Source organism: Rhinopithecus bieti, unplaced genomic scaffold, assembly GCF_001698545.2.
Source record: "Rhinopithecus bieti isolate Rb0 unplaced genomic scaffold, ASM169854v2 scaffold_51042, whole genome shotgun sequence".
Taxonomy (NCBI): domain Eukaryota; kingdom Metazoa; phylum Chordata; class Mammalia; order Primates; family Cercopithecidae; genus Rhinopithecus; species Rhinopithecus bieti.
The window spans coordinates 171,535-185,922 of NW_016820640.1; the positions used below are offsets into that span (position 1 = coordinate 171,535).

Sequence of the window (14,388 nt, forward strand, 5' to 3'; positions counted from 1 at the left end):
TGAGTCTTGCCCAAAAGGAACATGATATGCCTTTTCTTGTCTTTTGTTGTGTTCTTCAGTAAGGCTTTACAATTTTATTTCATAATGGTCTTATATCCTTTTGTTTAATTTATTCCTAGATAATTTTTTTTGCCTTTTTAAATAGGGTCATTTACTTCCACTTTCTTTTTTTTTTAACCAGGTTATTGAAAGGGTCGGTGATGGGATAACTGATTAATTTTACATGCTTATGTGGTATTTAGTTAACTTTATTGAACTCTTTGTTTTCTAATGGTTTTTGCATTTTATTTTCTTGATTATTTCAGTAAGCTGTCTCCCGATAATTATTTTCTATATCTTTATTTCTTGTTTCATTTCTGGTTTTATTGTGGTGATCAGAAATTTTTATCATATTCTCAATACTGAAATAATGGTAGTAGGCTCCTTGTCTAGTTTCTGATTTTAATGAGTATGTCTCCAGTGTTTTATTATGTACAATGTGTAGTTTTGGTTCCACTTTATGAATTTTAAAATGCTCTCAAATTACTAGATAAGGGTTTCCCACTAAACTGATTGGTATTGAAATTTAGAAATTTTATAATACATCTATTGAGATGCTGAACAGATTTCTCCTTAATTCTTAATACTTATAAACTCCTTAATTCTTAATACTTAAGGTCTTAACTTTGATCTACCTTTAAAAAAATTATTGTAAACATTTTTTGTTATATATATTTTTTGTACACCACACTGTTGGTTTACCAAAAGTGAGTATGGGTGTTGGCATCTGGGTACATAGACAAAATTGATCTATAGTTTCTTGCTTTGTATTTGTCAATTTTGGGGATACAAATTATACCAGCCTTGTATAACCATTAAGGAGGCTTCCTCTTATTTTTCAGGCCCTGTGGCAATTTAGGTATCACAGAAATTATCTGGTCCTTGAAGATTTGACCTAACAGCCCAACTCTAAAACAATGTGGGCTTGATTTCTTTCGTGTTACCAGATTTCTCGAGCAAACTTTTAAGTTTTACAGAGTCTCTTCAGTTTTTCTGCCTCTGAAAGCAGTTCTGGTAGTTTATATTTTTCTAGATTATTATCTGTTAGGATACTGTAGTTTATCAACAAAGTTATATGTGTTATTCTTCAAGAAATTTTGAAACATTTTTTTTCTGTATTATCACCTTTCTTATTTCTGCCAGTGAGTTTTCTTCCCCTCTTTGGTCTTCCTTCCAACTATATTCAAACTGGAGATATATATATTTAGAGAGAGAGAGAGAGTCTCACTCTGTCGCCTAGGCTAGCCTGCAGTGGCGTAGTGTCGGCTCCCTGCAACCTCTGCCTCCCAGGTTCAAGTGATTCTCCTGCCTCAGCCTCCCAAGCAGCTGGGATTGCAGGCGCCTGCCACCATGCCCAGCTAATTTTGTTTGTTTGTTTGAGACGGAGTCTCGCACTGTTGCCCAGGCTGGAGTGCAATGGCATGATCTCGGCTCACCACAACCTCTGCCTCCCAGGTTCAAGCAGTTCTCCTGCCTCAGCCTCCCAAGTAGCTGGGATTACAGGTGCCCACCACCACACCGGCTAATTTTTTCTATTTTTTAGTAGAGACAGGGTTTCACTATGTTGTCCAGGCTGGTCTCGAACTCCTGACCTCAGATGATCTGCCCACCTTGGCCCCCCAAAGTGCTGGGATTACAGGCGTGAACCACCATGACTGGCCTGGAAGTTTTTTTGACTAACAGCCCAATAGATTTTGATATCTGAGATTCCCATATTAGTACAGTTTTTTATTTGTTTGGCTCAAGAATAATTTAGAGCCATATTTTAAATTTTCTAAGTGTTTAGCTTGGAAGATAGCTCTGTTTATAATTCCTATTTGTATTACAGTGTGGTCAAAGAATATGGCCCATAGTATTTCAGTCCTCTGGAATTTGAAGTAAGTTTTCTTCATTTCTTAGCACTGTCAGTTTTTTAAAAATAGCCCATAGGCATTTTAAAATACACATAAACTCTCTTAACCAACTTTATTTTAGAGATAAGAGCAGTCAGACTTAGAAGATTATGTGCCTTATTCTATGTCACAATTAATTATAAATGACGTATCTAGCTTTTTGAATTTTAATTTCATCAGTTTCCCATTAGATTTAACTGCCTCCAGAATATAAATATTTATATATTTGATATCTTCATATATATATATAGAGAGAGAGAGAGAGCATTTATATAAAAAATGAAGTCAATAAGTTATAAATTTAGAATATGGTTTTATAATATAATTTAGAAAAGTAGAGAAAAGTCTAGGTAGAATTTATTTGCATCTTTAGAACTGAACAAAATCTCAAAAGCATGGCTTAAAACTAATTTTACTGAATAGGTCATCTGTAGGTAGATGGGGAATGAGCAAGAAAGGATATCACACATAATGGAGAAGAAACAAAGGCATGTGTGCGTTTGTGAGGAGACAAGCCTAACCTAGATAGAAGGGAGATCCTTGTTGCAGGGTGATAGGAAATAAGACTGAATAAATGGCATTGAGCCTGATTAAAGGTGTAGTGAAAAAAGTTAAAAAAATGAAATACAAAGCAGTTCTGTCATCTAATGACTAGTGTCACATTTCATTTAGCAAATGCATGGTTATTTCATTGCAGTGTCTGTGATAATTAACTTAAAATAATTAGCATAGGCTGCCAACAGGATTCTGAGGAGGTAATATGAGACAAATATAATGTTAACTTTACTCATAATGGCAGATTGTGTAGAACTCTGCTAAATATACCAGCATGGAACATCTGTTGGGAATTTGGATAAATATGATTCCAGTATATTTTAGAAGCCATAAAATTTCTTAAGGAAGTGTATAAAAAATAATTAAGAAATGCATTTATGCTAGTAAAATTTTTTTTTTGTGTGTTTGAAAAACAGCTTCTAGAAATTTAGAAGTTAATTTCTTAAAAGGAAGTGTATAAAATAGTTAAGAAATGCATTTATGCTGGTAAAATGTTTTCTTGTGTGATTGAAAATAGCTCCTAGAAATTTAGAAGTGTCTTTCTACCTCTGCTGATTTAAACACCTATATATTGAAAAATACTGTGACTTTGGCAATTTGCTTGTGAAAATTAGGAGAATCTTAAATTCAGCAAAATCAAGAAGTGGACATATAATCTTAGAGTGTAAGAAGTTATTATATATTTCAGTTCTATAATAGAAATCTGCTATTTATTAAAACAACTTCTATTTTGAAAGTAGGTAGGGGATTGATGACCATTTGGTGGGATCATTCCACGTATGTAAACCTGCAATATTATTTTAAGAGACTTGCTACAAATTTGTTTTATTTTGCTCATGCTATTTTGGACTAAAGTATGATGAATGAAATATTTGAATATTCTAAAAGTCTGTTACAGGTTGAGCATCCCAAATCCAGAATTCAAAATCTGAAATATTGCAAAATGCAAAACATTTTGAGTGCCAACATGATACTCAAAGGAAATGTTCATTGGAGTATCGTTGATTTTCGGATTCGGAATACTCAACTAGCATAATGCAAACATTTGAAAAAAATCTAAAATTGGAATCACTTCTAGTCCCAAGCATTTCAGATTAGCGACCTGTAGCCTGTGACAATCATTGTCTAAAGTTCGTCTCAACAAGAACAGTAATTGAATTGTTAATGTTTTAGATTTATTCTCAAATTCAGTATACTTTGATTATTATGTATGTGCCCCCCCCCTTTTTTTTCCAAATTTGGATAATAGGAAGATTTTTAATGAGTTCTAAGCAAAGCTTTTGTGTGCTAACTAGGCACACAGTGAGCGTTGATAATCTTATATATTAAAATACAGTTGATATTTATGGCGTTATTTGTTCACATAAGACTTTGGAATGACATGTATATCCTCAAAAAAAAGTTAGTTTTTTTCAAGGGAAAAGTATTTTAGAATAATTTGTTTCCTTATTCTATTTATAATCTTAGGCTGCATAGAAAGAACATATTAGCCTTCCTTTTAATGAAGTATGATATTACGTAACTAGATTATTTCATTTAATGTTTATCAGTTATTTTTTCTCCCATCTGTAAAATACAGTCATATAGGTCATAACATCTAGATGTCAAAGAATTACTTAAAAAGGCATGCACTTTTTAAACTAAAAAGACTTTTTAATTGAATGGATTTTTTGTAATCTTGCCTGAAGCTCAAAATGTTTATGCTTATTAGAGCTAGAATTTACATGTAAATATAATATAAATGAATATGAAAAGCTTTATCTTAATCATATGGTCCTCTTGTACATAGCAATATTTGATGTGTAAGTCTATATATATTTCTATATGGTCAGATATTTTCTGGATTTTGCTTGTGTATTAAAACATGCATTAGTCTTTGTTATTTCCCCTTATTTGTATGAGATATTCTTGTTAAAGAAAAACTAAGTTTAAACCTCAAGGTAATAATAGTGGTAATATATAACTGTTATTATTCTTACATTAATAAAATTTACATACTGTAAAAGCAATGAGTACTACTTTTTGTGATAATTATAACCCCAGGGCTTGATGTTGCATTCCTTATTTGTGGGCTATTCAGCTAAAAGTTAATTTCATTAATACGACTATGCATTTAAGAACAATTTTCTTTCAGATTTAAGTATTGTTGGGAGCTATATAGCAACTCTAGAATTTTCTTATTCAAACTGATGCTTAGAAAGGTAAAACAGAATGGGAAAACTTGCCATCTCCATCTTATGATGTCTGTGAATAGACTTAGACTAGGCTCTGATAAATTTTACAAAATTACTCACATTGTAAGTTTAGACATATTATTTTACCACTGTCATGTGTGGAAACAAAAAGAACATTTATATAGTGAAGGGATAAAGAAGGGCCTTTGTGGCCAGGCACAGCGGCTCACACCTGTAATCCCAGCACTTTGGGAGGCTGAGGCAGGCAGATGATGAAGTCAAGAGTTTGAGACTAGCCTGCCCAACATAGTGAAACCCCATCTCTACTAAAAATACAAAAAATTTAGTTGGGTGTGGTGGCAGGTGTCTGTAATCCCAGCTACTTGGGAGGCTGAGGCAGGAGTATAGCTTGAACCTGGGAGGTGAAGGCTACAGTGAGCCAAGATCGCACCACTGCAATCCATCCCAGGGGATAGTACGAGACTTCATTTGAAAAAAAAAAAAAAAAAAATTGAAGGAGCTCTGTGGTCAGTTATTCAGGAAATGCTTTGAGACTGTGGAACATGGGACTGTGTTCTTAGATGTGCCGCCTTGTTTGTAATACTTTAAAAGCCAAAAAGAAAAAAAATATTTAAATGCAAGAAGAATTAAACTTGTAATATTGAAGGATTTTTAGGTGTTTAAATAATTAACCAAAGTTGTCATTTTCATTGCTTTTTCCAGGCAATTAAGTTGGAATATGCAAGGTTGGTTAAGTTGGCCCAAGAAGACACCCCACCAGAAACCGATTATCGTTTACATCATGTCGTGGTCTACTTTATCCAGAACCAGACACCAAAGAAAATCATTGAGAAAACATTGCTAGAACAATTTGGAGACAGAAATTTGAGTTTTGATGAAAGGTAATTTAAAAATATAAAATTCTTATGCTAAAATTGTTCTTTTTTTTCATGCAGATTCCCAGGATAATTTCTTGAGTATTTATTTTATATATGCATGGGCACATATTTTAATAAATACATAACAATTTGAACTCAATGTGAACAGTTGCTGGAGTCTGTGGCCTTTTGAAGTTTGAACTGAGAATAATTTAGATCATTTTAATAAATTTTAATTGTGAATCAAGTAATCACTGCACTTACTACACTCAATATTTTAGAAACAAAAATGGGCTTCTCAACCTCTGTACTATATACATAGTTTAAATTAGATAAATCTTTGTTGTTGGGGCTGTCCTATGATTGTAGGATATTTAATAATATCCCTCATCTCTTTGTTAGATGACAGTAGCAGCTCCCACGTTGTGGCGTACCAAAATATCTCCAGGTATTGCCAAATAACTCCTAGGGGAGCAAAATCACCCTTATTAGAGACTCACTGGAGAAAAGGTTTTAGTCTTGCAGATAAAATATAAACATTCTTTGACATAAAGAGGAGGCTTAGAAAGGTTAAATTAGATTCACGCAGAAACATTTTCTCTGGAAAGAGAAAATATTCTATAGAATATTTCCAGAGAATGTTTTCTCTGGATTATTAGTTTTATAAAGAATTATTCAGAAAGTCCTATAAAACTACTAATGTTAAAATCACAATTTAATTAGAATTAATGGCACTAGGAAACAATTTTAGGGCCCATGTGAATAGAGTATTGAAAGTTATTTTCATATATAAAAACATTGATGCTGTCTTGCAGTTCATTGTAATTTTAATTCTGAAATGATTATCCTTTTATGAATGTCTCAAAAATACTGAGTGAAAAGTGTGTAGTGAAGAATATGAGGGGAAGCAAAGCATCTGGATCAATCCTACCTTGCTACGTATGTGCTGTGAAATGTAGGATTCTGTGCATAATACAAATAAATAGTTGTGAACAATATCTGATAGATGGTTGATTGCTCAATGAATGTTGGCCACTACTATTTGTATTAGTAGCAGTATGGACATGATTTATTTTGATACATATGACTGCAGAGAGTCAGAAATAGGGTTGTTGTGACCCTTGTTATTGGTACTATCAGTGTACTGAGTTCCATTGGATCTATGCTGTTTAATTTGGAGAAGATATTAATAGAGTAATCACATCGACTTTTCAATCTTTTGCAATTATCTGACTATAACTAGTTAATCTGTTTTGATAACCTTGTGCTTGAAAGACAGAGTTACGCGCATGTGAATAAATACATTTTCTAAGGATTTCTTTGTCACTGATTCAGATCATAAAATCCACTGGAATGTTTCCATTTTTACCTGAGATAATAGGCACATTTTAGACTCTTTCTTTTTAGTATTTGAGAGTAAATAATACCATGGGGTAGGGGGAGAAAATGCAGTGTCTCTTGAGCTTGGTTAATAGGTGCACATTATTTTTAAAAAGTTTCATTTTTTTCGTATGCAAACTGTATTAGTTAAATGTAATTTAAAAGCCATATATCAATACAACACAGTAAATTTGAATTAGAGTTATTGCTCCTATCTTCTTTGTAATTCTCCAACATTGGTCCCAAAAATATTTTTCCCTTAAGGTTATTTGAAGTTGTTTCTATAAAAAAGTATTGCTATTTTTGCTAAGTGTTTATGGCTTTTGCTTTTGATTTACAAATATGTATATACACACACACACATATATATGTTTTTTTTTTTAAGGTGTCACAACATAATGAAAGTTGCTCAAGCCAAACTGGAAATGATAAAACCTGAAGAAGTAAACTTGGAGGAATATGAGGTAATGTGCTTTTTTAGAGGTTAAACTACAGATTTAGGGATTCTGTAATTCACTGATACTCCTTTCATTTCAGTCCAACAGAAGTTGAATTTGTTATGAATGGTGAGTAAAAAATTAAGTTTCCAGGTCAATGCTCAAGTAATTAATAATTTTATAAATGATTTTAGGATTAACATGATGTGATAGCATGTAGACTAAAAAGTTTAAAATCAAAAAAGGAAGATTTTTGGTTTTCTATTTCAATACTAGTTCTCAACTACTTTTTAAATGAACTTTTCTAGCTTAAAACGAAGTAAAATACATGGTTAATTTTGAAATCAACTTAGAAATTGCTGTTACATCATATTAACAAGTAATATTTATCAAGAGCCTACTATTTGCCAGGCATTTTTCTGTCTTTCTTTCTTTTTTTTTTTTTTTTTGATGGAGTCTTGCTCTGTCGCCCAGGCTGGAGTGCAGTGGCGCGATCTCGGTTCACTATGCCAGGCATTTGTCTAAGCCCTTTACATGTATTAACTGATTTAATTCAGACAGTAACACTGTGAGGTAGGTAGTGTTCTTATTCCCATTTGACACACGAGAAAATAAGGCATAGAACAGTGAAGTAACCTGCCTAAGGTTTTCATAGCCACAAGTTCACAGCTTGGCTAGTAGAACCTACTTTAACTGTTGCACTACACTGTGCAAATTATACACTGTGGGCTGTAGTTTTTCCTCACTTTAATTCATCAGATATATTTTGGGGAAGTTAGAGATTCATTGTAGTCACTATATGCCATATATATTTGTCATTGTGAGACAGTGTTGTGTGTGAGAGAGCACTTACATAGGCACTTGTGCTTGTGGGATTTTTTTGTGCACAAAATTCTTTTTGTCAACTTTGGCTTTAAAATATTCTTTATTTTAATTGATGAATTCATACACCTAGTATTTCTTCAAGTTTTTAAATTTAACCTTATACATTGTCTTTTTTAAGTTTACAAATCTAGTAAATTTTAAGTTGTTTTCTTGGGTGCGTTTGCTTAATATTTGGTTCCATTTACAAACTTAATTATGGCACTTTAGATTCCCTAAACAATTAGTGTAATTCACTACATAAAGAGAGAAGAGGAAAGATAGAGAAAACACTCATTATTGATGAAAACCTTAGCTAGTTTGGCATATAAAGTAACTACCTAATTCACTACAGAGTGTCTCTAAAACAAAATAAATAATAAAACTGCAGGAAATATATAGAATTGTGAGCATTGAAAGTTTAAAATTTTCTTATCAAAACAAGGCAACGAAAATAAGTGAAAAGTAAAATATTGGAAAAGAGAAACAAAGACATCATTATTTGTAGTTTTTTTATCTTGAAATTCAAATAAAATCTACAACTGATTTATTAGAACTAGTAAGAGAGCTTTGCAACATGCAAACTTGTGTCAGATATCAATTTTATTCCCTTATGCCAGTAAAAAAAAAAAAATGAGAAAATATAAAAGTGAGACCATTTACAATAGTATCTGAAACTATGGAGTATATAGAAATGAATTTAACAAAAGATGCAGGTGACTTCTTTGGGGAAAATTATAATACTTATCGGGAGACATTCACAAAGACCTAAATAAATGGGAATACATATGGTATTTGGAAAACTTGATATTATTAATATATAGATACCACTTTTCCCCCAAATGCTTTATAAATTCAGTGTAGGCCATATCAAAATTCTAGCAAGATGTTTTATGGAGCTTGATAAGCCGACTGAAAAATGTTATGGAAATGTAAAGATCCCAGTCCACCTCCTATCTCTGACAAGCAAATTAGTGAACAGTAGAAAGACTTTTTAATAAATAGTTCTGGAAAATAAATAAAATTTGATTTCTTGTTCATTCCATATGCAAATATTCATTTCAGTTGTGAAAGGCTCCTGTGCAAAGTTGTTTAGAAGTCAACATAGGTAGAAACCTAAAGACACTGATTTATCCATAAAAGGCACTCATTGACCGGATATTTTTGACCAGGATATGTAATCTAGAGCCAGAGAAATTCAAAATCTGTTTTATCTTGACCCTGAGGAGCAAGTCAAGTCATCTTTTAGCTAATAATGACTCCAAATCTGTACCCTTCAAATTGATTGAGAGCTCTACCCTTGTCCCCAAGATTGGTGTTCATGGGACTTGATTTTTAATTGTGACTTGATTCTGCACCACTTCCTTTAGTTTGCTTCAACGGATTGGACTCATCATATTTTTATTCACAAACCTTCTCATATTCTAACTGCAGGGCCATTAAATCATACAAGTATTTAAATGACTTGTTTTAGAGTCTGCATATTCCTCATATTTTTGATCTTGCTCTAAGTTCAGGGTTCAGCAAACCATAGCCTGCAGATCAGCTTACCACCTGTTTTTGTAAATAAACTTTTATTGGAACATGGTCATTTGTGTCCATATTTTCTGTAGATACTTTCACACTGCAGTTACAGAGTTGGGTAACCGAAGATGAGGCTTGCAAAGTCTAAAACATTTACTGTCTGACCTTTTACAGAAAAAGTTTGCGTACTCACAACTTCCAAGGCAATTCTGATGACAACAACGAATGACAGTTTGAAGACCTTCCCCAGAAAAGCTAACTTTATTCTTGCAGGACAAATTTTACCTTTATTTGTTATTAATATCTAATAGCATGAAAGTTATGTCTTGAAAATTAAAATTAAGGCTGGGTGTGGTGGCTCATGCTTATAATCCCAGCACTTTGGGAGATCAAGGCACAGGGACTTGCTTGAGGCCAGGAATTTGAGACTGGCCTGGCCAACACAGCAAGACCCTGTCTATACAAAACAGATTAAAAATTAACTAGAACTGGAAGCGTGCACCTGTAATCCAAGCTACTTGGGAGACAGAGGTAGGAGGATTGCTGGAACCCAGAAGGTTGAGTCTGCAGTGAGCTGTGATCATGCCACTGCACTGCAGACCAGGCGACAGAGTGAGAGCCTGTCTCAAAAAAAAAAAAAAAAATTATATTCAAAGAGAATATAGTTGGCTAATAACGTGTCTGTGTTTCTTATTTTTGTTTATGATGTTTATATAAAAGCCTTAACACTTTTGTTATCAGTAGTATTCTCTTTCCAATTTATCCTATACTGAATTTCAGTTATTTTTCTTGAGTCTATTATTATAAAGTAAGTTAAGAAAATCTTGACTTCATTCTCTATAAGAGTTATAGGATATCACCTTAGAATTATTTAGTCTTATTACATGCCCTGTAGTTGTTTGGGGGCTGGGGAGGGGCACTGAGATGTGAACTGCAGCTATTCTTTTACCATATCTCATGTAAATAAACTATTCACCTACACACTTAAAGTCAAATTTACCACACATTTGCAAAGTTAAAAGGTTAAATAAATCTATCATAACTTTTTTTTAGTTTCTTAAAATTATGTATCAAGTATAAGTGTTCAAGCTTTGATTCATACTCAGTGTAATAATTTCATTTTCTTCCATGAGTTGATGTAGATACAATAATATTTCAATAATATGATTTTATACTGATGAATTTTTGAGATGACCTGATGGATTATCCTGCCTTTATATTTCTGTTATCTGCTAGTAAAATCTTTATTGTTTAATTTCATATCAATGCCTGATAATTTTTAGATTTAATGTTATATTAATAAATAGTCTTGTGTGCCAGAAAGTAAAGTCTTATTTTACTTCTGATGTATCTTCATTTTGAACTCTTTGTTTATATTAATTCAAATAGTAGCAGAATAGTGTATTATTTTTGAACAGTTTCATGGTAGTTTTAAATCTTACTTTGAACATTTTAATATTTTCTTTCACTTACAGGAGTGGCATCAGGATTATAGGAAATTCAGGGAAACAACTATGTATCTCATAATTGGACTAGAAAATTTTCAAAGAGAAAGGTAAAGCAAAGTGGACAAATATGAAAATAGCATAATTTTTGCACTTAATTCTATTCAGATATTAACTCATCCATGGAAAAGATGGTATTCACACACTGTATTTTTAATAAATGTTTTATTTTAGATCAGTTTTAAATTTACAGAAAAATTGCAAAGTTAGTATAGAGACTTCCCATTTACCCCACATAAAATATATTTTCCATTAACAAATCCGTAAGGTCAGCATTAGTGTCTGTGTTTGTCAGGTCTCAAATACTACACTTGAGGCTGAGTCTCATCTTGATAGCAAGTCGGAGTGTTTTCTGTCTGTCTTTGTGAACTTTCAGGTACTGTAAAAAGTGTAGCTGTAGAAAATTTTTGAGTACTGTGACTTTAAACAAATTTTGGATTAATTTTCATTTAAATTAAAGATAGTCTTAAAGGAATATCTACTTATTTAATTATACAATTATTTTAATTGTTTTTAAGAAGAAAGGATACATTTTGCTTTACTTACATTCCAGATTATTTAATCCACCTCCCGGGTTTACACCATTCTCCTGCCTCAGCCTCCCGAGTAGTTGGGACTACGGGCGCCCGCCACCTCATCTGGCTAGCTTTTTTTTTGTATTTTTTAGTAGAGACGGGGTTTCACCGTGTTAGCCAGGATGGTCTCGATCTCCTGACCTCGTGATCCACCCGCCTCGGCCTCCCAAAGTGCTGGGATTAGAGGCTTGAGCCAACGCGCCCGGCCTTCTCCGCTTATTTCTTAATGCATGTCGTTTAACAATAGCTTGACTAGTGATTGTTTTTTGAGGAAATGCTTTATTTTCGACGCAGTGTTTATTGCAGTCAAGTAAAAGGGATATTGAATTTTCCCTTTTTTTTTTTTTTAATGAAGTTTAAGAAGCTCCCACTTAGGTAATGATGCTTCTTTTTCAAAAAACGAAGCAAAGATCAATGTTTAATTCTGGAGCTATACTGTCCAACATAGTGGCCACGTGACAAAACTTAAATAACTGACAATTTTAAAACCAAAGTTCAGTTCATCAGTTACACCAGCCACATTTCAGTAGTTCCGTAGCCTCATGTGGTTAGTGGCCTCTATTTTTAGCCAGCATAGAACATTTCCGTAATCACAGAAATTTCTATTGGATGATACTATTCTAGAGGACAGTACTTTCATTTTATATTAATAGTTATCAAAATTTTAAAGTTATCACACAAAAGGAAAAAGTAATGTTTTACTTAACAATTTATCTTAAGTACTTAAGTACAGATTATTTAAAGTCCTAGTCATTGTGCTATTTATAAGATAATTTTGCTTTGGTCATTGATGTAGAACACTTGTTTTGCTCAATACCACCATTTTATAAGTTATGTCCGTCAAGATGGTATTTCTTTAATAGGAGTATTCAGATGTACTAGAATTTATAAGCTTTGTGCTGATTTGAGAGAAATAATATGATTGTATAATTCAATAGAGTAAGATAAAAAAAAGGCACTTCAGTGTTACCGATAAATCAGACTTCACAGAGATGTAGTAACTTTGTCAAGGTCATGCAGCTAACTAGGAAAAGAAAAATTAAGAGACCTGGTGTTCTTGTATAATTTAATGAAATCACGTAAATACCAAATGTATTCATTTATCTCAATAAGAATTAAAATGATGAAACTGCCACTTTGTATCTATCTGCATAGCTTCTGTATTAGTTGTTCCTAGTTAACATATATTAAAGGAATTTGAGATATAACTTGGAAATATGTTTAAATATTATAATTTTCTTGTCAGTTTTCAAATACATGCTTATTCAGAAAGCTAATATTCTAGTATAGTAAATGCTTATCAAATTAGGAGGATTAACTAGAAAATCAGTGGTGACAGATACTACTTACGGAATATCTTTTTAAGAAATATTGGTGTATGCAACTGTAATCCCAGCTACTCAGGAGGGTGAGGCAGGAGAATCACTTGAACCTGGGCGGTGGAGACTGCAGTGAGCCAGGATCACACCAGTGCAGTCCAGCCTGGGTGACAGAACGAGACACCATCTCAAAAAAAAAAAAAAAGAATTTTTTTTTTTTTACTGTAAATATAGCAATTATTGTTGCTAGCTGTGTATAAAATCTTGCCAAAAGGTTCTGTCAAAATTGTTTCTAATGAAAATGTAAACATTTAAAGTCTTGAATGAAGTACTTACTGATGGACCCTTATGAGTCCTGAGAATAGTGAAGTGAAATCTATGGTTTCAAGAACCAGCTAATTTTTTTTTTTTTTAATGTTTTTGTAGAGATGGGGGTCTCACTCTGTTGGCCAGGCAGGTCTTGAACTCCTGGCCTCAACTGATGCTCTGACCACCACCTCCCAAAGTGTTGGGATTACAGGCATGAGCCACCATGCCCCACCCCTTGTCTTCCTTATTTAAAATCTGATTTGAACTTTATAATATCTAGACTTATATTAATATAACACATATGCCTAATTCTATCACTTTTTTTTTTTGAGACGGAGTTTTGCTCTGTTGCCTAGGCTGGAGTGCAGTGGCGTGATCTCAGCTCACCTCAACCTCCACCCCCCGGGATTCTCCTGCGTGAGCCTCCTGAGTGGCTGGGACTACAGGCATGCACCACCATGCCCGGCTAATTTTTTATTTTTAGTAGAAGTGGGGTTTCTCCATGTTGGTCAGACTGGTCTCAAACTCCTGACCTCAGGTGATCCGCCTGCCTCTGCCTCCCAAAGTTCTGGGATTGCAGGCGTGAGCTGCCACGCCCAGCCTCTATCAGCTTTTTTATGTTTGGGGCTTTTGTTTTGCTTTATTCCACTAGATTTCCCAGATTTAGGAGAAATCTTTCATTTTCCACTTCCTCTCTTTCCTTTAGATCTTCTTATTTCTGTTTTTTTACATTTTTCCCAATAACTAATACTGTCTGCACATAGAAAAGAACCTAAGTTGTCGTTGAACAAACCAAATGATGTTTGTGATCATAAAATGGAGTAACCTGAGTTTTTCCTTCATGCATGTGGGACACTGCGTTCAACAAGTAGATTGTTGGTTTCACATTAGCTTCAATTTTGAGTTCAAATGGAAGACATCGGAAAATAAATACCAAGGA

General features: G+C 33.3%; 1 protein-coding gene across 1 annotated transcript in view; it reads left to right on the top strand.

Annotated features, from left to right (window-relative positions):
- The window catches only part of USP25 (ubiquitin specific peptidase 25), a 148,667-nt gene that overhangs the window by 128,334 nt on the left and 5,945 nt on the right, over positions 1 to 14,388 (top strand). The window contains exons 20-22 of the mRNA XM_017859822.1: positions 5,384 to 5,562; positions 7,304 to 7,382; positions 11,216 to 11,295. Of these exons, the coding sequence (XP_017715311.1) occupies positions 5,384 to 5,562; positions 7,304 to 7,382; positions 11,216 to 11,295 (338 nt within the window). The remainder of the gene's footprint in view (positions 1 to 5,383; positions 5,563 to 7,303; positions 7,383 to 11,215; positions 11,296 to 14,388) is intronic.